Source organism: Chelonia mydas, chromosome 1 (assembly GCF_015237465.2).
Source record: "Chelonia mydas isolate rCheMyd1 chromosome 1, rCheMyd1.pri.v2, whole genome shotgun sequence".
NCBI classification, from domain to species: domain Eukaryota; kingdom Metazoa; phylum Chordata; order Testudines; family Cheloniidae; genus Chelonia; species Chelonia mydas.
Window position 1 is genome coordinate 177,630,622 of NC_057849.1, and position 21,881 is coordinate 177,652,502.

General features: G+C 37.6%; 1 protein-coding gene across 4 annotated transcripts in view; it reads right to left on the bottom strand.

Moving 5' to 3' along the window:
- Positions 1 to 21,881, bottom strand: part of GBE1 (1,4-alpha-glucan branching enzyme 1) — a 272,537-nt gene that overhangs the window by 55,444 nt on the left and 195,212 nt on the right. The window contains exon 14 of one of the 4 annotated variants that reach the window (XM_043538393.1): positions 13,155 to 21,819. The exons of the other annotated variants lie outside the window; for them this stretch is intronic. Coding sequence (XP_043394328.1) covers positions 21,794 to 21,819 — 26 coding nt within the window. The 3' untranslated portion in view covers positions 13,155 to 21,793. Of the gene's footprint in view, positions 1 to 13,154; positions 21,820 to 21,881 lie in introns of those variants that run through there. 4 annotated transcript variants of the gene reach the window in all.

The following is a 21,881-nucleotide window of genomic DNA, read 5'->3' on the forward strand; positions in this document are numbered from 1 at the left end:
GACGATTTACTTAATTGTAGTATAGGAGAGAATTGGCTTTCCCTTAACCAGGTCCATTTTTCTGTTTAATGGTGGCCATTGTTAGCGTCTTATAGAATAAAGTACCCAAAACAATATTATTTATAATACACTAGTGCCCCAGATGTGCTAGGGACCACCTTAAAGCTTATCAGGTGAAATAAAGAGAAATCCTCTCTAAGGAGGAAGAGCAGTGACTGTACGTTTTTCATAATCCAAGAGTAGAGTCTGTGTCAGGTAAATAGCAGGTGGGGAATAGTTTAGCCGTCTAAGCCTCAGGGTTGAAATACTTAGTATCAATGAAGTCACTGCTTCAAAACCTTCTAATCAACAAACACACAGCTTCTGGCTTTTCCCAAACCAAAGCAGCATACACTAGCTTTCACCACAATCCACTAAGGGATTTTTAAAAAAAAAGCAAAAAAAAGAAGCAAAATTAAAACAATGCCTCTGTACGTAAAAAATAGGGCTGTCAAGCGATTAAAAAAATTAATTGCAATTAATTGCACTGTTAATAGAATACAATATATTTACATATTTTTGGATGTTTTCTACATTTTCTAATATATTGATTTCAGTTAGAATACAGAACCAAGTGTACAGTGCTCAGTTAATATTTATTTTTGATTATAAGTGTTTGCACTGTAAAAAAACAAAAGGAACAGTATTTTTCAATTCACTTAATACAAGTACTGTAAGGAAATCTCTATCATGAAAGCTTAACTTACAAATATAGAATTATGTACAAAAATACTTCATTCAAAAATAAAAATGTAAAATTTTAGAGCTTGCAAGTCCACTCAGTCCTCCTACTTCTTCAGCCAATCACTCAAACAAGTTTGTTTACATTTGCAGGAGATAATGCTGCCCGCTTCTTGTTTACATCACCTGAAAGTGCAAACATGTGTTCTCATGGCACTGTTGTAGCTGGCGTTGCAAGATATTTACATACCAGATGTGCATGCTTCAACCCTCATTCCAGGGGACATGCGTCCATGTTGATGACGGGTTCTGCTCAAAAACCATTCAAAGCAGTGCGAACCGACATGTTCATTTTCATTATCTGAGTCAGATGCCACCAGCAGAAGGTTGGATTTTCTTTTTTGGTGGTTCGGGTTCTGTAGTTTTCGCATCAGCGTGTTGCTCTTTTAAGACTTCTCAAAGCATGCTCCCTACCTTGTCCCTCTTGATTTTGGAAGGCACTTCAGATTCTTAAATCTTGGGTCGAGTGCTGTAGCTATCTTTAGAAATCTCAAATTGGTACCTTCTTGCATTTTGGCAAATCTGCAGTGAAAGTGTTCTTATAATGAACAAGATGTGCTGGGTCATCATCCAAGACTGCTAGAACATGAAATATATGGCAGAATGTGGGTAAAACAGAACATAAAACATACAATTCTCCCCCAAGGAGTTCAGTCAAATTTAATTAACGTATTTTTTTTTAACGAGCGTCATCAGCATGGAAGCATATCTTCTGGAATGGTGGCTGAAGCATGAAGTGGCATATGAATGTTTAGCATACCTGGCAAATGGTAAATACCTTACTACGTCGGCTACAAAAGTGCCATGCAAATGCCTGTTCTCACTTTCTGGTAACATTGTAAATAGGAAGAGGGCAGCATTATCTCCTGTAAATGTAAACAAACATGTTTGTCTTAGTGATTGGCTGAACAAGAAGTAGGACTGAGTGGACTTGTAGCCTCTGAAGTTTTACATTGTTTTGTTTTTGAGTGCAGTTATGTAACAAAATAAAATCTACATTTGTAAGTTACACTTTCAGGACAAAGATTGCACTATAGTATTTGTAGGAGGTGAATTGAAAAATACTATTTCTTTTGTATCATTTTTACAGTGCAAATATTTGTAATCAATATATATGCTTTGATTTCAAGTACAACAGAAAATACAAGATATATGTGAAAAAGTTGAAAAACATCCAAAATGTTTAATAGATTTCAATTGGTAGTCTCTTGTTTAACAGTGCAATTAAAAATGTGATTAATCAGGATTAATTTTTTTTAATCAAGATTAATTTGTTTAGTTAATTGCACGAGTTAACTGCGATTAATCAACAGCCCTAGTAAAAATCACTCCCAGCCATCACCACCATCAGACCAAAGCAACAAAACCAAAACACTACTCTAGACTCAAAGCTAAAACTATATGTATACTGTCACTCAGAACACTAATTAAAAAAAACAAGCAGGTAGACTGTTACCAAGCCATGCCTGGTTTTACAATCTGGCCAGGCCTCTCTGGACCAACACCAATCTGTTGTGAGTTGCCCCAACTATTGAATCTGGTCACAGTTCCTAGTTCTGGATCTCTAGAGCAATTCAGGAGCCTCAGATCCTAGAACCAGAGACTGAGACCTTCTGAGCTCCTTACTTTCGGACACTTGCCGCCGCGCCCCCCCCATAGATCCACCTAGCTATGAGCACTCTGGCTTCTAGTTTAACCCCTTCAGGGACAATGTGACAGGAAAGGAAAACAGGCTTAGCAATGGAATTTCATAACCACTTTATTCTTATAAAGTACTAGAGTAAAAGATCTTTGCAAATTAACCAAAATCCTGAATTCCCCCACCCCCCTACCACCAAAATCTGGTCTCACCTTTTCTGTGAGTCTGAGGTCTTATCAGTATTTCAGGCTAGGCAGAATCCCTCCTCACTGCTCTATCTCCAGCTTGCTCTTCTTGCATGTGGCGATGGACAACCCCACATCCCAGAGCACAGTTGCCCTTTTAAATACTGTCCCCTTATAGCCTTGCGCCCAGGCTGACAAGCTTCAGCCCCCTCCCCCAGTCAGGCTTCTATTGTTCCATGTGGATGGCCATGAAGACAGGCTCAAAACACACACTGTTGTCTTGGGGCATGTCTACACAGCAAGCAGGATCCTGTGGCAGCAAGTCTTAGAGTCCCATCTACAGTCTCAGGCTTGTGTTACAGCACTAGAGATAGCTGTGTAGACATTCAGGCTCAGGATGGAGCTTGGGCTCTGAAGCCCACATCCCCCTCAAGTCTTTAGAGCCTGAGCACTGCAGCATGAGCCCCGTGAGCCACAGTTTGTAGACCTCCGAGATTCACCTCAATGGTTTCTGTGCAGATGTACTTTTGTTGGCTTCTCACGGATAGTGCTTCTAGCAGGTGTCAAGCACCTTTCCTGGGAAGGGTAGCTGACTGGAATACAACATAATAACCTTACCTTGGGCAAGATTAGAAATTAGCTCAGCACATAAGACAAGATGGGTGTCCGAATCCAACATGGAAATTACAGTACAAAACTGAGTTAAATTGACCCAGGAATATCTCAGTCTGTCACACATGGAATTGTAGCATGGCCAATTACTTCACTCCAGTGAGATGTGCAAGTGTTACTAAAACGTTAATAAATACACTCAAGCCTCTTCCAGGGTAGGTACTTGATACATTGTACAAAAAAACTAGATAGCCAAGCCATCTACCACTCTAGCAACTATTATATATCATGTCAAAATATTTTTGAACATAGTCAAATCTTTGTATAATGTACTTCTTAAAAAGTATAGACCAGCAAGTTATTCATTATACTTTGAAGTGTTCATTTGCATTTTGTAAGTAATATTGCAATTTACCAAAAAAAGTGTAACATAATAGAATGACAGGTTTCAGAGTAACAGCCATGTTAGGCTGTATCTGCAAAAAGAAAAGGAGTACTTGTGGCACCTTAGAGACTAACATTTATTTGAGCATAAGCTTTCATGAGCTACAGCTCACTTCATCGGATGCATGCAGTGGAAAATACAGTGGGGAAATTTTATATACACAGAGAACATGAAACAATGGGTGTTACCATACACACTGTAACGAGAGTGATCAGGTAAGGTGAGCTATTACCAGCAGGAGAGAAAAAAACCTTTTGTAGTGGTAATCAAGGTGGGCCATTTCCAGCAGTTGACAAGAACGTGTGAGGAACAGGGTGGGGGAGGGATAGTTTTACTTTGTGTAATGACACATCCACTCCCAGTCTTTATTCAAGCCTAAGTTAATGGCGTCCAGTTTGCAAATTAATTCCAATTCAGCAGTCTCTCGGAGTCTGTTTTTGAAGTTTTTTTGTTGAAGAATTGCCACTTTTAGGTCTGTAATCAAGTGACCAGAGAGAATGAAGTGTTCTCGGACTGGTTTTTGTCCTGTAGTAGGTAACTTCTGGGTACTCTTCTGGCTCTGTCAATCTGTTTCTTCACTTCAGCAGGTGGGTATTGGAGTTGTAAGAACGCTCGATAGAGATCTTGTAGGTGTTTGTCTTTGTCTGAGGGGTTGGAGCAAATGCGGTTGTATCGTAGAGCTTGGCTGTAGACAACCGATCATGTGGTGTGGTCTGGGTGAAAGCTGGAGGCATGTAGGTAAGTATAGCAGTCAGTAGGTTTCCGGTATAGGGTGATGTTTATGTGACCATCGCTTATTAGCACTGTCGTGTCCAGGAAGTGCTTAGCAGGAAGACATTTGAATTTTTATTGTATTTCTTCCTTTCAACGAAAGAGTTAAAAATTTGACACTAAATAATAATGCATGGAGGATTTAAAGCTAGATCACACATTTTTACAGTACATTGCAGATGAAAATAAATGCAGAGTACTGACACTAAAAAAAAAGAAGATTGGCCCAAACATCCTTTTTGCTTCAGGGAGAATGTTGAGCTATGAATGGGATATTAATCATCTGTAAAAAGATGCTGTCGGAAGTATACAAAAAGCCCAAATCCATATTTTGAGAAAATATTTTAATTTTATATAAATATAATTTTATATATCTATTTCTGAGATAGAAAATGACCAGTCTGAAGTCATACTTCCCTCCATAGGTATCACTCAATGCTAGAGAAAAGGAGACACGATGAGATTCTGAAACATGAGTGCAATAAAGTCATATGTATAAAACAACAAGTGACCCATTCTATGTGGGCAACAAATGAAATTGGGCATCTATATTGTAACCTTCAATATGCCCTTGTCAATTAATTTATTTCAATAGGAGCAATATGAACAGGTGGTAAAAACATTTGTCTCACAAAAGAAGTTACTTCTAGAATCTGGAATGAAACAGAAAGCATGGGAAAGAAATTGTCAAAAGAAAAAAGTAAAAAAGAATAAATCATTTCAGTGTTCTTGTTTAGTTTTGATAAAGCTACAAGTGTTTCACTTCAATTTTATTGCTTTGATGCATTTCATTTTGACTTGCATCAAAATACAAATTTTTCCGAATTTTCATTCCACAGGAAAATTTTGAGTTTTCACTGAATATGTTTTCATTCCAAATTTCAAAAAGTGTCAGAATTTCCCAAGGAATTAAAATTTTATTTTTGAACAACCTCTGTTCAAAACTCATTTCTCGAGTAGCTGGATTTAATGCCCTCTTGGCATGTAACTGTAGTTTACACGTGCTGTTTATGGGCAATAATTATGAATACAAAAAATAATTTAATATAAATAAAAACAAGCATTATATATGTATATATGTATGGAGAGAAACATGGCAAGAGTACCAAATGTTACCTTGTGTGTCCCTTGGTTCCGGTTCCCCCACTCTTCTTTCAGAATTTTTAAAGATATCAAGGTTCTACTACTTTTCTTGTTCTGCTTCTCTCTTTAGAGTCTTATTTTTCCAGACTATATTCTCACTCTCTCCCATTTGGTGTCTGCTATGGTGATGACTAAGTAATACCCACAGGCAATTTTTTTACATGGTGCTTACTGTTTTGTAAACATTTAAAAGATGCTCGTCATTGTTCAATATAAGTTATTGCAAGATCATTCCATTTATTACATCTACCATAAACATGATTTTACATTATATTTTATATTTATTTAGCAATGTAGCTGTTTATGAAATTGTTGCCCTTTTGTCAAATGGCAGAGGAATCTGATGCTTGGCATGTCAGTTTCCTGTTTGACACAGTCACAAATTGGTGACACAGAATTGGGTATTTTCTTGAATACCTTTTGTAAATCAACAAATTACTCTAATTTGTCTGTTCCTTTGTACAGAGGTGGTAAACTGCACACAGGCAATGCCCTTTTATAAAACAAAAACTAAACAACCACCTTCGTGTGATGCACTCTTGTCTTGTATGACGAAGCAGCTTTTCTCCAGGACTAAAACAGATATACAAATCCAACCACTTAAAACACACTGCATTCTTTTGCCACTCTTAGAATCTGTACTTTACACCATGGAAACCAATAGTTCAATGCTTCCCTCAGGGCAGGTCTACACTACCACTTAAGTTGATCCAGCTTATGTCACTCATGAGTGTGAAAAAGCCCTCCCCTCCACCCTCGAGCAACGCAAGTTTTGCGTTGTCCACACCGGTGCTATGTCGGCGGGAGATGCTCTCGTGCTGATATAGCTTATGCTTCTCAACAAGGTGGAGTAATTATGCTGAGGGAAGAGTGCTCTCCTGCCTGTATAGTAGGTCTTCACCAGAGCAACTACAGAGGCACAGCTGCATCAGTGCAGCTGTGCCGATATAGCGCTATAGTGTAGACTTGCCCACAGACTGCATGGTCTGGAAAGGTGGCATAGCCATTAATGCTCCATTTGTGCATTAACACAAAAGAAACTTAGAAAGGTCTAAAGCTCAGATTATACCCTTAACCATTTTCTGGGTTATTGTCTTCTGGCAAGAGAGGTGATTAGCAACATTCAAATGATCAAGCCCATGTAAATGAGCCAATGGACAGCTTCGGAAGCAGATGAGATGTCACTGGCAAACGACTGAAGTCAGCACTGGTTTACAATACAGTCAACGGTTCATGACTTGTGCCCACAGTCACATTTCGTTATTTCTCATCTTCCAGAGGTGCAATGTGTTCTGAAATGGTTCAATGCTGACCACTGTTTCTGTGGTAGGCTGAAGCCTGGAATTTCTTTTGTGAGATCAGCAATCAGGTGTTTCTATGGGACGCTAGCATTATCAGAGCATTTTTTCTGGGTGTGGTTACAGCATGGCATCTCTAACTCCTTCTATGAAGATTTTGATCCTGTGTGCATGTTTATTCATCAATGACCTTCAGTGTGGAATCCATTAGTATCTTTCACCATAACACCTTTGCCATCACTAATGGAATGTTCTGTACTTATGAAACGATGTCCCTGGCAGTAGTTTGCTTTGCGAATAGATGGCTAGAGGTGGAGTAACAGAAGACAATGTGTATGCAACTTTCAAAGCTGCATATGAATAGCAGAAGCTGAAAAATATGGCGTTTGTTCACCATCTGTACGGATAGAGAACACTGCTGTGAGATAGCCCAATGAGAACAGGCTGAAACCTAGATTATGCATCTCAATCAGTGTTTCACCTGCAGTCTGGAAGTAGTGCCTCTGTAGGGATTCTTACCTTTGCAGCGGTGCTTTAGCTCTCAATGGATACAGCAGGCTTGTAATGGATTAGTGTGGATCCTATGCAAATGGATTCTATGACTTCACAAAGTATTCATTTGAGTTTAATTGCCTTTGTTACATTAGGTTTATATCCCAAGAAAAATGATTCTAAATTAAAAAGAAAAATCAGAGCAATGTAAAGAGGCCTGAAGTGAGAATCTGGCTCAGTATGTGCTTTCCTCCTAGCAGATAAAACTACTCAAGAACACCACAATTCCACGGTTAATTAATTATCCTAAACCTATTATGAGTGCTAGCAGAGACAAACATATTTTTAAAAGTAAAACCCAGAAGCCAGATTCTTAGTTACTGAACTGTAGGATCAGAGACGGACTAGGTGGTTTTATAGTGTACAAAGCTACTTCTTGAGCAATTTCCAATGTTTCAAGATTGGAAAAATGCAACCAGAAAGTCATCTCTTTCAGTGTTACCATCTTGCATAAGAAAAATATGGTATGCAATTAGTGAGAATGCTACCATGATGGGGGCTCTTATAAGTATGTAGATAGACAGACACAATAGATTTACAAATGTAATTTAAAAATAGCCTTGATTCATGTGTACATTTAACCAGTGTCTACACAACTGAGAAAAATGGATGGGAGAGAAAAAAATGACAAAAGAGAAAAAGGCAATTTAACAGATTTAGAAATAGCCCATAAACAGGCAGGCAACAGCTTTGGAAACTACAATGAAACATACCTCCTAATAAGCAGGAGGCTTCACAGAGCACAAAATTGGTGCTGTCGGCATCTTTGCTGCAAATAAAAACTTGATTTATAAAATACTCGCTAAAGAGAGTAAGATTAGAGAACAATTCTGCTGTGAAGCCTTCCTCACATTTCATTGTGTGTTTGGGGAGAAGGATACAGTGTTTTAGTGAGAGGGAATTTAAAATCAGGAAGCCAATTGGAAAAAATAAAAGGGGAAACATTTTTAATAAAGTTAGAAGATGGGAGAAATTAAAGGTGAATTTTTCCATTGAATGAAGATGTTGAAATATTGTATCTTAACTATTTTACATATGGACTAATTGAATGTTATCACATTTTATCTCTAAAAAGCAACAATACTAGCAGATATGCTTTTTGCATTATGCCAAGCCTTTTATCTTTCTCTCCTTCCTATCTTCGACGAGAAAATACTCAGAAGAAACAGCTTTAAAGACTTCTGAAGATTCACAAGATGTACTACAACTAAGTGACATTAGTCCATTCTCCATCTTTCAAGTAATCAGGCGGAAAGACTAGAGAAAAAGATTGTGGCCATTTGTCTCCCAGTAACATTCCTTTTGATGAAGAGACTCTAAGAGCTACTTACAGTGTCATCAGCCAAACTCAGTGCCAATTTTATGTGTCACCCACTGATTTTCAGGTTTTTTGTATAATAGCTACACAAAACTAGAAAAAACAAGCACCACTTGAGGGTGCTGATATCTTCTGATGGTTGGGGCAGACAAGAAACTGAATTCCAGACATATGACAGTACGTGGAAGCGGAAGGTGCTCAGATACTATGGTGTAAAACTTTGAGAGGCACAGAATCTGGATTTATATGATTCGTGCAATAGTTTGCATTACAAGGCAGTCTCATCTACCTCCTTTTGCTACAACACCTACATAGAAAACTGGGATCCTGATAAGACACAGGAAGAGAGTTATTTTGGGGGCTTCTCTTATTTATTTACCATATTTATTTAAGAGGGACTCCACATCTGTTTGAGTTCAAGGATGTTCTGTGTATATTCCCTTTGGAGAGTTTAAGTGAGAATATGCTAATTTTTCCTCTTAAGAGCCCTGAGAGTCTAGTCAATACTGGAGTGGCACAGTCAGGAAAAGAGACTAATAGCCATCAGCCTTAACATTCTGAGATGCAACACTTCAGAAAAAAATGACCACCTGGCTAAAAAACCACTCTCTCTAAATATTTTGAGAGGAAAGCTAACTTCTGGTTAGAATAATTTCTACAAAATGGCACACGATAAGCCAGAGCAAGAACATCTGTCCAAAGAAGATTCTCACACATGAAGAGGTATGTTTTTCAGTAGAAACAAGCCATTTGGAAAACAAGTAATTGGATAATCCTGGACAGTGAGGATATGAGACCAAGAAGAAGTTGCCAAGAAACAAAGAAAAATCATATTGGAAATGACCATTGGGTACCATCCCTTCTATCTAGTTTCCATTCCTTTTCAAATTGTGGTTCACCCTTCTCTTTGCAAAACTGGACAATATCCTGGGAGGACCAGAAATGGCAGCATTCAACTTGAACATCTTGAATCGAGGCAGCCTCAACTTAGAACTTGGAATATAAGTTCTCATTTGTCAGTTGCATCTCACCAACATCAACAAAAGGCAGGGTAAAATAGAGAGGGGCGGGGGGCGGGGGGGGCGAGTAAAGCATCCATCTTTCTGCACCAGCCAAAAATACCCAGCAAACAAACAAACTGGATTTGAAAGGTTTATATGTTATAATTACTTTACTTATGTATTGACAAAAAGATGAGATTAATTTAGTTTCACTTGTGAAACAGAAAGTTAGTGAAAAAAGAATAAAAAATTAAGTTGATACATGAGAATTAAAATGAAAAGAATAAAAATAGGAAAACAATATCAAAGTTAAATTTCAGGTATTTAAATGCAGTATGCAGTTTTCAGTTCTTGTAACAAATACTTTTAGAGTAGAAGAAACATACTTTTCTCCATAAAGTAGTTTATTTTTTTATATGTGTGTGTGTGTGTGTGTGTCAGTTTCTAAAGACAAGGTATTTGGTATGCACATTGTTTGTTTTAAAGTATTGATGTTATAGCAGGCAAACAATGTCATGTTGTTCGCAGGTACAATTTTTAGCTTCAGTAAAACTTTTTTCATAGAGTTTCCCTTCTTGGTGTTAATTTGGTTGGAGCTCAGGATTCCATTTCTTTTCACATAGTAACTGTCATCTTTGTAGATTATGTAAATTGGGTTTAGGATCTTATACTTACTGTTCTTATATGATGTTTTTCCAGTTCAACAACAACAAATTAGGAAGCCTTTTATAGTTTCTTTAGAACTCAAGTGAAAATGTATATTGCAGCCTTTGGTAGAAGGAAGCTTTCAATATTTAAAAAAGTTGTGCTGCTTTTAAAAGAAAAAGGGTCTTTGGTTCAAAGGAAAAAGTGAACTTTGATTTTCATAAAGAACCCTGCTTAAACCTAAGAAAAAGTTTGTACTAGAATTGTCCGAGAAAAGTACAGTAGATGCAAAGCTCAGAAATTTTCTTCTAAAATCACCTCTATATTGAAATGCAGAATGAGCATGCAAACAAAAAAACTAAACAATCCCTACAAATAGTCAAGAAAGTCTGACGTCAATTATTTTTCAGTCAAGACATTTTCATGGTCTGTATGTGCAATTCTTTGCTATTCATATGATATAAACTACTTGTGGATGATACAAACTTTTGACTTGGCGTTCTTGTTTACCAAAATAAAAAAAAAATACCGTTTTGGCTGGAACAGCAGAAGCTAAATTTCTGTTGGCAGAACATTGGCTTACCCATGTCTAACTTGGTACCTATATAGTATTACTGACTTTTCTGCTGTTTTGGCCCTGGATTCTGCCAATTCCACTTTCTTTGAAACGTCCCTATTTGCTTCTGGCGCAAACACCTCTATACCTTTACTGCACAATTCTCAATGCTTGGAACGTCAGCCCTAACCCCATAAATCATGCTACTTCGCTTTCCTCTAAGACACTATTTTCCTCCTGCCCCACAGTCCCTTCAAGAGTTCCATGTAATGCCAAAGTATTATTAGCAAATATAATAATAAGGAAACTGACATAATAGATAGAATGTCAGTTTAGCAACCCCAAACTCTGACTATGCATGCCCTACTTTTCTGTATTGTAAGCTCCTTGGGACAGAGCCATGAACTTAAATATCTATCTAAAGTTCCTATGGATCAATCCAGAAATATTAATAGTAAGTAATGGTGTTTCTCACAACAAAAGAAAAATAAATAAATAAATCTATACTACCTACAAATATAAATACAAATAAAAACTTAATCCAGCAGAATGAATTTGTCTTGCAGAGATAAGAAACTGTGGCTGAAGTTACTCAAATTATTATTACTATTTAAGGTAATTTAAAGTGAAAAGATTTTTCCCTGAAGCATGAGAATGGATTACTAGTTGATGAAGCCTGTTTTGTGGAAATTAACTGCCATAAAACGTTACAGTCACCAATATGACAAAGAGTCGATTGTTATTGATTTTTGCAAACGAAGTAGCAGATGTTCCAAATATAAAGTAAGTTTCCACTAATTAAATACTGACTCAATTTAAATTAATTTAGCCATTATACTTGTGTATTTTATCAATCAAAAAACTTTGAACAGTGAGAAATATTTTTATTTAAAAGTCTTTGGAATATTGTGCCTTGTAGAATTAAAAAGTCTTTTTGTTCATAGAGTTTTAAAAGTTCTAATTGCCTTTCAGTTGGAGTGAGCATCAGAATTTTTTTTTTTTTTTTGAGCAAACAGCATAGCTGCCAAAATTAGGGATTGGTGTCACAGCAATGGGAAAAAAAAAACCTTCTGTCCCTGTAGGAAACATCTACGCTAGAATCTTGCTGCAGCACTGTAGCTGTGCCACTGTAACAATGGTACTGAAGACATGGCCTAACAAAAAACAAAAAAACCCAACAACGCTGCAGTCTTCTGGATAGGCCACTAAGGAATGAAGCAATGCTTGACAAACTATCCAATAGGGAGTAAAAATACCTTTTAGCTTTCATTTTCTCTGAAAAAAGACACTTTTTAATAGCTCACTGGCTCATCTGTCCAAGATGGGGTAAAACTGTCCACAACAGTACCTTCTATTATTTTAATCCCTTCACTCCCCTAGACCACCTTTGCCTTAATTCTTTTTGTAACCACTGCTATATTATACAGCTACTTGCAAGCATAATATATTAAGTGTATTTACCTGGGAAGGAGGTATCCTAGTACATCTGAGGCCTCCGTTAGGCCCAAGCATCCAGAGATTGAACGAACTAGGATTTTCCACCACAAATTGGCTATCAAGATCAGCCCCTTTAAACATCATTATCCAGGGCTATCAACCTTTGCACATTTAGGAGGCTATATCTAATTCACCTGAACACGCTTCAAAACACTCAGCATCCAATAGCAGGTGGGGGAGGAAGAGGAGAAGTAACACTGAATTCTGGTCTCAATGTCAAGATCACCTTAGCACATCAGGCAGAAATGGAGGGTACAGATGGAGGACACAAAGGGAAAAGAGGAGAGAGAACAGATGAAAAAGCAGAGTATTTGTCTTTCAAGTCAATTGCCTTGGCTACTGTCACACCATCTCTTGTTACCTTGGGACTTCCCCAGCTTTGTTCAATAATCACCGTTCTACCCTTTGGTCCCATGGTGACAGCTACAGCATCTGCTAGAAGATCTACTCCCTGTAGCATGAGAGCTGTAGCCTCTACTCCAAATTTAACATCTTTTGCATAGGCCCGTAGTAGGCAAAAAATGGCCAGATCAAACAAAAAAAGAATGTCTTGAAGAAACAAAGCATTCTGTAGAAAAACTTTCTTGAAAGGTTGCAAAATTATAGAAGAGTCAGTATGAGGCAAACAAAACACAGTAGGATCAGGTGAATAATGCCCCTCCACACCCCCCCCCCCCCCCCCCGCCAATTTGCTGGCAATCCTGAAAAATAAACCATCTTGGGTCAAACAGAACATTTTGTTTGACCCAACACTAAATATTTTGTTTATATTTCAAACATTTTAAAGGCTTTTTTTTTTTTTTTTTTTTTTAGTAAACGTAATTTCTAATGAAGACATTTCTAATTGAAGCATTTTGTTAAGAAAATGTCAAAATGAAACATTTCGATTCCACCATGACCCAGAGGGACGATTTGGCAAAACTGACATATATTTGCAAAATGTTTTGCTGTCACTCGAAAACTGTAAGTTGGCGAAAAAAGTTCTGGTTGAGAAATTTCACCCAGATCTACTCAAGATGAATGTAGAAGGATAAGAAGAATATAGAAAGCGAAAAGGAAAGGAACGATTATTTGTATAGTAAGTGAGCTTTATGCAATTTTGTGTGTGCGCACATGCATCTGTGAATTAACTGATCTGACTACTCTAGCCAACTTAAAGGTGAAAATTTTCCCAGTTGGGGAGGAAGGGGTTGAGTTTATAATCACCATTATTAACTAACTATTATTAACATTATATTCTGAGAAGTTGGCAGCCATTGTAAAGAGCCGCACACAAACAAGCACCAACTGGTGGAAAACAAACAAACAACCCGCCTTGTTCACTAAAATAAAATCCACACAAAATAAGAACAAAGAAAATCATGAGCCAGATGGGTTTTATTTTCATTCTTTCACCAACCCTTCATACTCCCCCTCTCCTGTTTGTGCTTACCAAATTAATTTAGGACGAGTCCACACTAAGAAAAAAGGTGGGTTCTTTAGTGCTGCTTGGTTTCAACAAAACTTTTCTCAGGAATATTTCCCTGGTCCCGGATGGATTTCTGGTCAAAATCAGAGAAGCTCCCATCCCACAACTTTCTATAGTCTAGTGGTTACAGCAGTCTTGTGGGAAACCCAAGTTCAAGTCCCTGGTCTGAATCAGGCAGAGCAAGGAGCAAAACCCAGGTCTCCCACATCCCAGATGAGTGCCCTAACCACAGGACTAGAGAGTTAATCAGGGACTCTCTGGCTCTGAAACTATTTAGTTATTAATAAAAAGTGGAAGTGCTCCAACAGGAGAGATCGAGACATACCCACCCAAGAAGGGCCAACAGTCTCACCTACCTTATAAAGTAACATTGATTTAGGGAATTAATGACAGCATTGAGCTGAAAAAACTCCCAACTATTAGAAACCCAGAAGTCCAAATCCATGTTAGAACTTGCATATGATCTTTTATGTAGTAAACATGTCAGCTGCTCAGCCATGTCCCACAATTACAGTTCCAGTGAATGAATAAGAGAAGGTTAGTTCTCTTTGGCTCTGCATTGCCTTTCACAGAAGACTGTCTGAAGGGCTTCTTCCCATTTTCGGTTGTACTGGTTGCTCTAGATTTGTTTGCGTTAAGTTGTTTGGGATCAAGGGGGGAAATTTAGTTCACTTCTCCCCTCCTTCTGAAAGAGCAGTGTCTTTGCAGTTGGCAGAAGCATAATCAAGAAGGAACTTTTTCTCGTGAGTAATTTGGCCTGGACAGGACTGTTTATTTACTTTCTGATGTGCATCTGCTGAGCCCTTTCTGGACAACTCATAGAATCATACAAATGTAGTGCTGGAAGGGACCTTGAGAAGTCATCAATCCAACCCCTGCGCAGTGCCAGGATCAAGTATATCTAGGTAATCCCTGACAGGTGTTTCTTCAGCCTGTTTAAAAATGTCAAATGATGGGGAATCCACAACCTCTTTTGGAAACCTATTCTAGAGCTTAACTACCCTTATAATTAGACAATTTCCCCCTAATATCTAATCTAAATCTTCCCTGCTGCAGATTAAGTCCACTGCTCCTTGTTTTACCTGGAATACAATTGATCACAGTCTTCCTTATAACAGCCCTTAATAGGTCCCCACACAGTTGAGCGTTAGCAGATATTAGTAGGCTGATGGCAATAAGGGGCCAGTGAACACAGGCAGTTATGGAGGTACACTGCTCTTACTTGCTAAGGCTTGCTGTAACTTTGTTGGTGGGGTTCCAGCAACAGGTCAATTTTGGTTAGCCAAATATCAGTGAGTATCTCTACTGGATGGTATCAGAGTGTATATTTTCAAGTAGGTACAGAGGTGGTGTAAAAGGGAAAAATGGGTGGGGAGAGGAGGGGAAGAGACCAGTTCTCAGGACTGAACATAACTAGTCTCCTCCTTCAGTCGACACAGTTCCTTTCACAAGTAAAGAGTCAAGTAGGACACATGGTTCAGGGGGACACTCACTCAATTAATTGGGTGGGTCCAGCTCTGTTTGGTGCTCTTTATTGCCGAGATTGGTACTGATGGACTGCAGAGGCTGATTGTTATCTATATTCATTCTTTGTACATGATATTCCTTATTTAAAAAAAAAAAACCTCTAGTATAGGACCAAAATGAACCCATCCTTCCCCCACCCACAGAAACATATTGCTGGTCTTACAGGAGATTGCAGAATAGCCAGCCTTGAATAATTTTTGACTCTGCATCAACTAAATTGTTGCTGGAGGTAGCTGTTTTGCAGGAAGTTACTTATTCCCAGAACTGTGTGAATAAACATGAAAAAGAGAAAAATAAATCTTAATTTTATCCTCCATCACAAAGAATGAGGGGTAAGGGAGGAACATACTATATGCAAACTATATGGTCTTTCAAGAACACATTAAACACCGGACAATTTGTAAAAACAAAAAAAACCCATAATACTGTTATTTGTGTGTGTATTTTTAAGCTAGACAGGAGTGGAAGGAGTGTCTTAGGGTCCAAACTGAGGAGAGGACATCAGGGCCATTGTTCCAGTCTCTGCCACAGAATTCCTCTTTGGCTGTGGGGGAATCTGGGGCTAAACCCTTGCTCTTCACCAGTACAGCTGTGCTGCTGCAGTGCTGTACATATGGACATGGCCGTAGTAGCTGTATTATTGGTAGATGCTTTTAATTTAATATATTTAAGCACATTTGTGAACAAAAGTAGTAATAAGACAGTATCCTTTATAACAAAGTATACAAAGCCATTTTGTATATTTGATAAAAAGACTCACTTCAGCCCCTCAAAGATATAATAAAATAAATTCCAAAGAAAAACATTTTTTTCACAGCGGTTTCAGAATATACTGTTGATAAAATATAGATTTAAAAGCACTTCAAGATTATATAAACCAATAATACTTCAAGGCATTTTGTAGTAATCAAGTTAACTGCAGTACAGTAAGTGTACCCTTATTAGATATTCTAGATTATTACATATTTAATGGTTCATTGAGGAAAGAAACAATCCTGTTTCATCTTTTCATCTTAATAACAGTAACTTCTGGCAATAAAGAAGTATGGTGAAATGATGGAAGATTATCTGTACTGTATTTCTGAATCAGTAGACACAAGAATACATCCCTTTTAAACTGAGGCGGCTCAAATTTGGGACCAAACTGAGATTTTGCAAAAGTAAACTTATTAAAGATAATTGAAATTTTTTTTTTCTAAATTCCAAGCATAATTTTAAAACAAATATTCCCCTGTGTTGTTTACAATCCATACAAAACAGCACTGAGAACATGAAAGTTAAACTGACTAAACAACTATGAAACTCAATTAATTTTCAGTTTCAAGATCAGAAAAATGCAAAATGCTAAATATCAACAAAACATAAAATAGTGAAAACACAGCAATTCCTACAGGAAATCAATTGTCCAATGGCTAAGCTTGAACTTAAGGCTAATTGGGTAAAGCAAGTATCTGTAAACTACTGAGAGTCTCAGGAAGTCTGGCGTTCCTCCTAAAATCCAAACTGCTGGAATCAAGTAACTGCACAAGAATCTCAAATTTTATCATAAAAAAGGAAGTTTCTAAGCTTCATGCTGGTGAAGAAAAGTCTGAAAACATGAAGTGAGTGCACCCTACAGGCTCAAGGCCAAAGACAAATAAAAAGATCCTATTTTAAATCTTATGGTTTTTAAGTCTCTTATTAATCAGGCCACAAAAAATAATCATTTTTGAATGGTTGGGGTTGCTAACACTGTATTTTAAAAAAACCTACAAGTCCAGGGTACATAAAATTCTGCATGATAAGAGAGGTTGGATGGTAGTTCCTTTAAACAGAGAAAAATATTGACAAATGGAGGCTTAAGGGGGCCAGAGAGAAGAAGGGGATAAGACTAAAGATGCAAGTAATCATGAAGCAGAGATCTAAGTTGAATGCCTACCATGCCATTGTCAACTGGTAGTGCTTTGTAGGCATCACAAAAGAACATTAGTGTTCCTACCAAGGTAGGCAAATGTAGCTTAACATCAGCCTGATTACTTCAATGACAGTTTTTTTAATGTAGGGAGAAAACTATGGAGACAATTTTTTAATATAAAAGTCACAATATTTTCTGCTTTTAAAATCTCAGCCCACTTTGCTAAACTCACCATATTCCTTGTACAGAATAACTGAAGATCCAACATAGAATCAAAGAAATTTAGGGCTGGAAGGGACATTGAGAAGTCTTCCTGTCCATTCCCCATCCTGAAACAGGACCAAATACACCTACATCATCCCTGTTGTTGGGCAATGTTTAACACACTTGGGCTGACACACTTAGGTTTATTAATTCAAACCTTCATTTGAACCCAAAGTAATTACAATGACAATAAAAGCCATGAATGACAGGTAAGCAGAAGGAGTAAGGAGTTACCAAGGTCATGATGGATTTGTCCTACGAGACTCCAACTACTCCCTTACATTCTGGCATATTTATACCTATCCAAATTATATAACCATAACTTTTCTTCAATCAATATTAAGCACTACATGTCTTATAGAAAACTCATACAATGTGCATGAGTAAACTTCAATTTATACAACTCGAAAATAGCATAGACAGCAAAAGTTCGCTCTCTTTTCTAATTGGTTTATTTCCCTTGATCACACATTGATCTTGCAGGCTGACCAGACCATACACTCCTTACTCAGCATAGGAACTTTCTGGTTTTCTCCTAATCATCTTTGGCAGTATATTCTGAATGTCCATGGTACTAATAACTTCCTCTTATCTATGTAATATCTTCCAATTTAGATACATTCTGTGGTCAAAATATCAACTCTGTCCTACACAGCAGCTGTAAGCATCATTGAGCAAGTTTACACAAAGTCAAGTCAGCAAGGTAACGCACAATGGCAAGCAAAGTTAGGCCAAAGCTTAGCAAAAGTGTTAGCCAATCCTGTCCAAACATAACATGACCCATACTCTGTGATGCTTCCAACACTAAAAGGGTCTTGTTTCACCTGTTCTTAAAAACCTTCAATGACAGGGATTCCACAAACTTCCTTACTAACCTGTTTGAGTGCTTACCCATTATTACCATTACAGTGTCGTCATCCCCCTCCAATATGGCAATCCAATAGATCTCCATTGCTGCATATTAAGCCTACTACTTCTTATCCTACCTTCAGCAGACATGGAGAGCAATTGATCACAGTGCTCTTTATAACAGCCTCGAACAGATCTGAAGACTTATCAGGTCCCTTCTCACTCTTCTTTTCTCAAGACTAAACAAGCCCAGTTTTTTTTAACCTTTCCTCATAGGCTAGGTTTTCTAAACCTTTTACTGTAGAACCTCAGAGTTATGACACCAGCATTACGAACCAACTGGTCAACCACACATCTTAATTGGAACTGGAAGTACTAAATCAGGCAGCAGAGACTCAAAAAAACAAAAAAAAACCCCATGCATATACTGTACAGTACGGTACTTTGTTAAATGTAAAATACTAAAAATATAAAGGGAAAGATCAAAAAAGATTTCACAAGGTAAGGAAACTGTTTCTGTGCTTGTTTCATTTCAATTAAGAAGGTTAAAAACAGCATTCTTCTTCTACATAGTAAAGTTTCAAAGCTGTATTAAGTCAATGTTCAGTTGTAAACTTTTGAAGAAATGTTTTGTTCAGAGTTACAAACAACCTCCATTCCCGAGGTGTTCGTGTTTCTGAGGTTCTACTGTATCATTTTTGTTGGTCTCCCAAATCTATCCACATATTTCTTACATGTGGTAGAATAGACTCACAGTGTCACAGATCTGTATCGCTGCTATTCGTCTATTAGGCAAATATATTATCTTATGTACCCCAGGCAATGAAACTAACAAGCTCTGGCCCAGGCATTTTTCTCTGGTGCACTGGTGCTTCCAGTTCTGAAACACCACATTTTTGATATTTGACTACGCTTAGAAATTAGATTCTAGGTGGGAGTTGAGGGAGAAAAAAAATGGGAGGAGACGGTTGGGAATTATTTCAAAACAGATCCGTCTTGTTCTACCACTTCTCTGCTAGTCTCCAGCATGTACTTCAGGCAACTTTTTAAAAGATGTCGGTTCCAGTGAAGTCTCAATAAACAGACATGATAATAATTTGCACTTCTATAGAACTTTCCAGCTAAGAATCTGAAAGCAATTAAGTGCACAATAGCAGTATGGAGGTAAGCAGCCATGTCATTTTTGAGAAGAGCAACTGTGGCACAAACAACTTAAGTAATTTGCTCAACAGAACACAAAGTTTGTCACAGAGCCTGGAACAGAGTTCAGACAGCATGACTCCTTGTTCCATATTTAACCAGAAGTTCATCCTTCCTGTCAGAATGAAGTTAGGTACTTAATATACCCAGCAGCTCAAAGCGTATTTTGCTAGGTGTCATGAATGTAGGGGGAAGGGTAGCAACCTTTATGTATGCCAGCCCATTCAGTAGCATAAAATCCCTCCTTGGCAACTGTACTGGATTGCCTTACCTGTAAAGGGTTAAGCAATTCAAATAACCTATTTGGCACCTGACCAGAAGAACCAATGAGGAAAGAAGATACTTTCAGATCTTGGAAGGAAGGATTTGTTTTGTTGTTCTGTGTGTTGTTCCCTCTCCAGATGGAGGGAGAAGCCAATTAGGTACAATAGTTCCTGAAAAATATACCTAGAATAATGCATCTAATACCACAGAAACTGTGAGTGGGGCAAGGAAATGCATTAGGTTCTCTCTTGTTTTGGCTTGTAAATTTCCCTATGCTAAAGTGGTAGTTTCGTTCCTGCTTTTGTAACTGTGAAGCTGAGCCCAGAGGAAAATACTCTGTGTTTTAAATCTTTTTATTACTCTGTAAAAGTTACCTTCACCCTGACTTTGCAGGTGTGATGCTTTTACTTTTTTCTTTATAATAAAAGTTTGTCTTTTAAGAACCTGATTGATTTTGGTGTCCTGAAGACAAAGGGTCTGGTCTGTGCTCACACTGCTAAGGCAACTGGTTGGTATTTTATTCTCAAGCCTCCCCAGGAAAGTGGGTGTAGGGGCTTGGTGGGGGATAGGGATTCCAAGTGCCCCTTCCCTGCATGTTTGTGTAAATCACTTGGTGGTGGCAGCAATATACCATCCAAGGACAAGGAAAGGAATTTGTACCTTGGAGAAGTTTTAACCTAAGCTGGTAGAATATAAGCTTACAAGGTCTTTCATGTGGGTGCCCACAGCTGTACCTCAGAGTTCAGTGTGTGTGTGTGTGTGTGGGGGGGGTACCTTGACACTAGGTATACTATATGCACCCATTAAACAGAAGTGTAAACTCCAAAATACACTCAGCAAACCCCAAGTCTTCAATTTCAGCACTTTTAGATGAAGTTATTTTTATAAACTCTTCCTGACCAGTCACTTAAAAAAAAAAAAAAAACATTTGATTTTTGTGTTTCTCTAGAGCTTTGTTAAATACATAAGCACACACATGCACTTTTGAGCTGTGTCAGACAAAACCAGCATAACCAATTTAAATCATTTGTTGTATCACAAAAGAGGGGAAAATGAAAATTGAGAACTCTTGAACAGTTAATATGATTTGTTTTACAACAGCTACAGATATAAAATTAACAGATATAAAATTTCAAAAGTTTAGTGGTTATAATGGAGAACACAGACCAATTATGCTTACAAAAGAATAAAATGAAGTAGAGGACAGTATTTTCTTGAATAAGTCAATACAGGGTACAATTTTTCACACTGTGGAAAGAGAGCCAACAGTAAATGGCTGTTAGAATTAATACTCCAGTTTTACTTCATTAAAATATTCTGTTTGCTTTAACCATACTATTTATATTAAAGTTTAAACCAAGTCATTTTTATTCCAGACTTTGACTCATCATTCCTGAAGTGAACTGTGTGAATTAGAGAAGACAAATCTATGTGGGTTATATTGATATTTCTTTTAGTTTTAGGGACACATTTGCTTTTGCAGCTTGGGTCACAGAACAAATAAGAAAAAAATACACTTAATTAGTGTTAACACTTTGTCACTGCGGCTCAAAATAATAAAGAGCTTAAAAATGCAAGTTTTTCCATGCTGCCTCTTACAATGTTAAGCAAGCATTCATAGAAGTTAAAGATCTTATCGGCTTGTACTTCAGATTACCTCATTTTTGCTTCCCTTGAGTCTATGTATTTTTCATCTTCTGGCATTCACTGTACATAGTACACTATTTAAACTTCCTGAATTTAATAGCTGCATGCACATCACAGCAGCACTATAGTTTCTTTTGGTTGATTCTTAATGGGCTCTTCAAACTTTTATTTTTATTGGAACTTTTAATCAAAGACAGCATTGCTACACAGCTTTCACTGTTCCTCTTCTTTCCTTTCCCTAGTCCCTTACTCCCTCCCCTCCCCCTGCAATTAAAGAAAAAACATCTACTACACAGGTAGCAAAGCTGTGCCCATTCTTCACCATA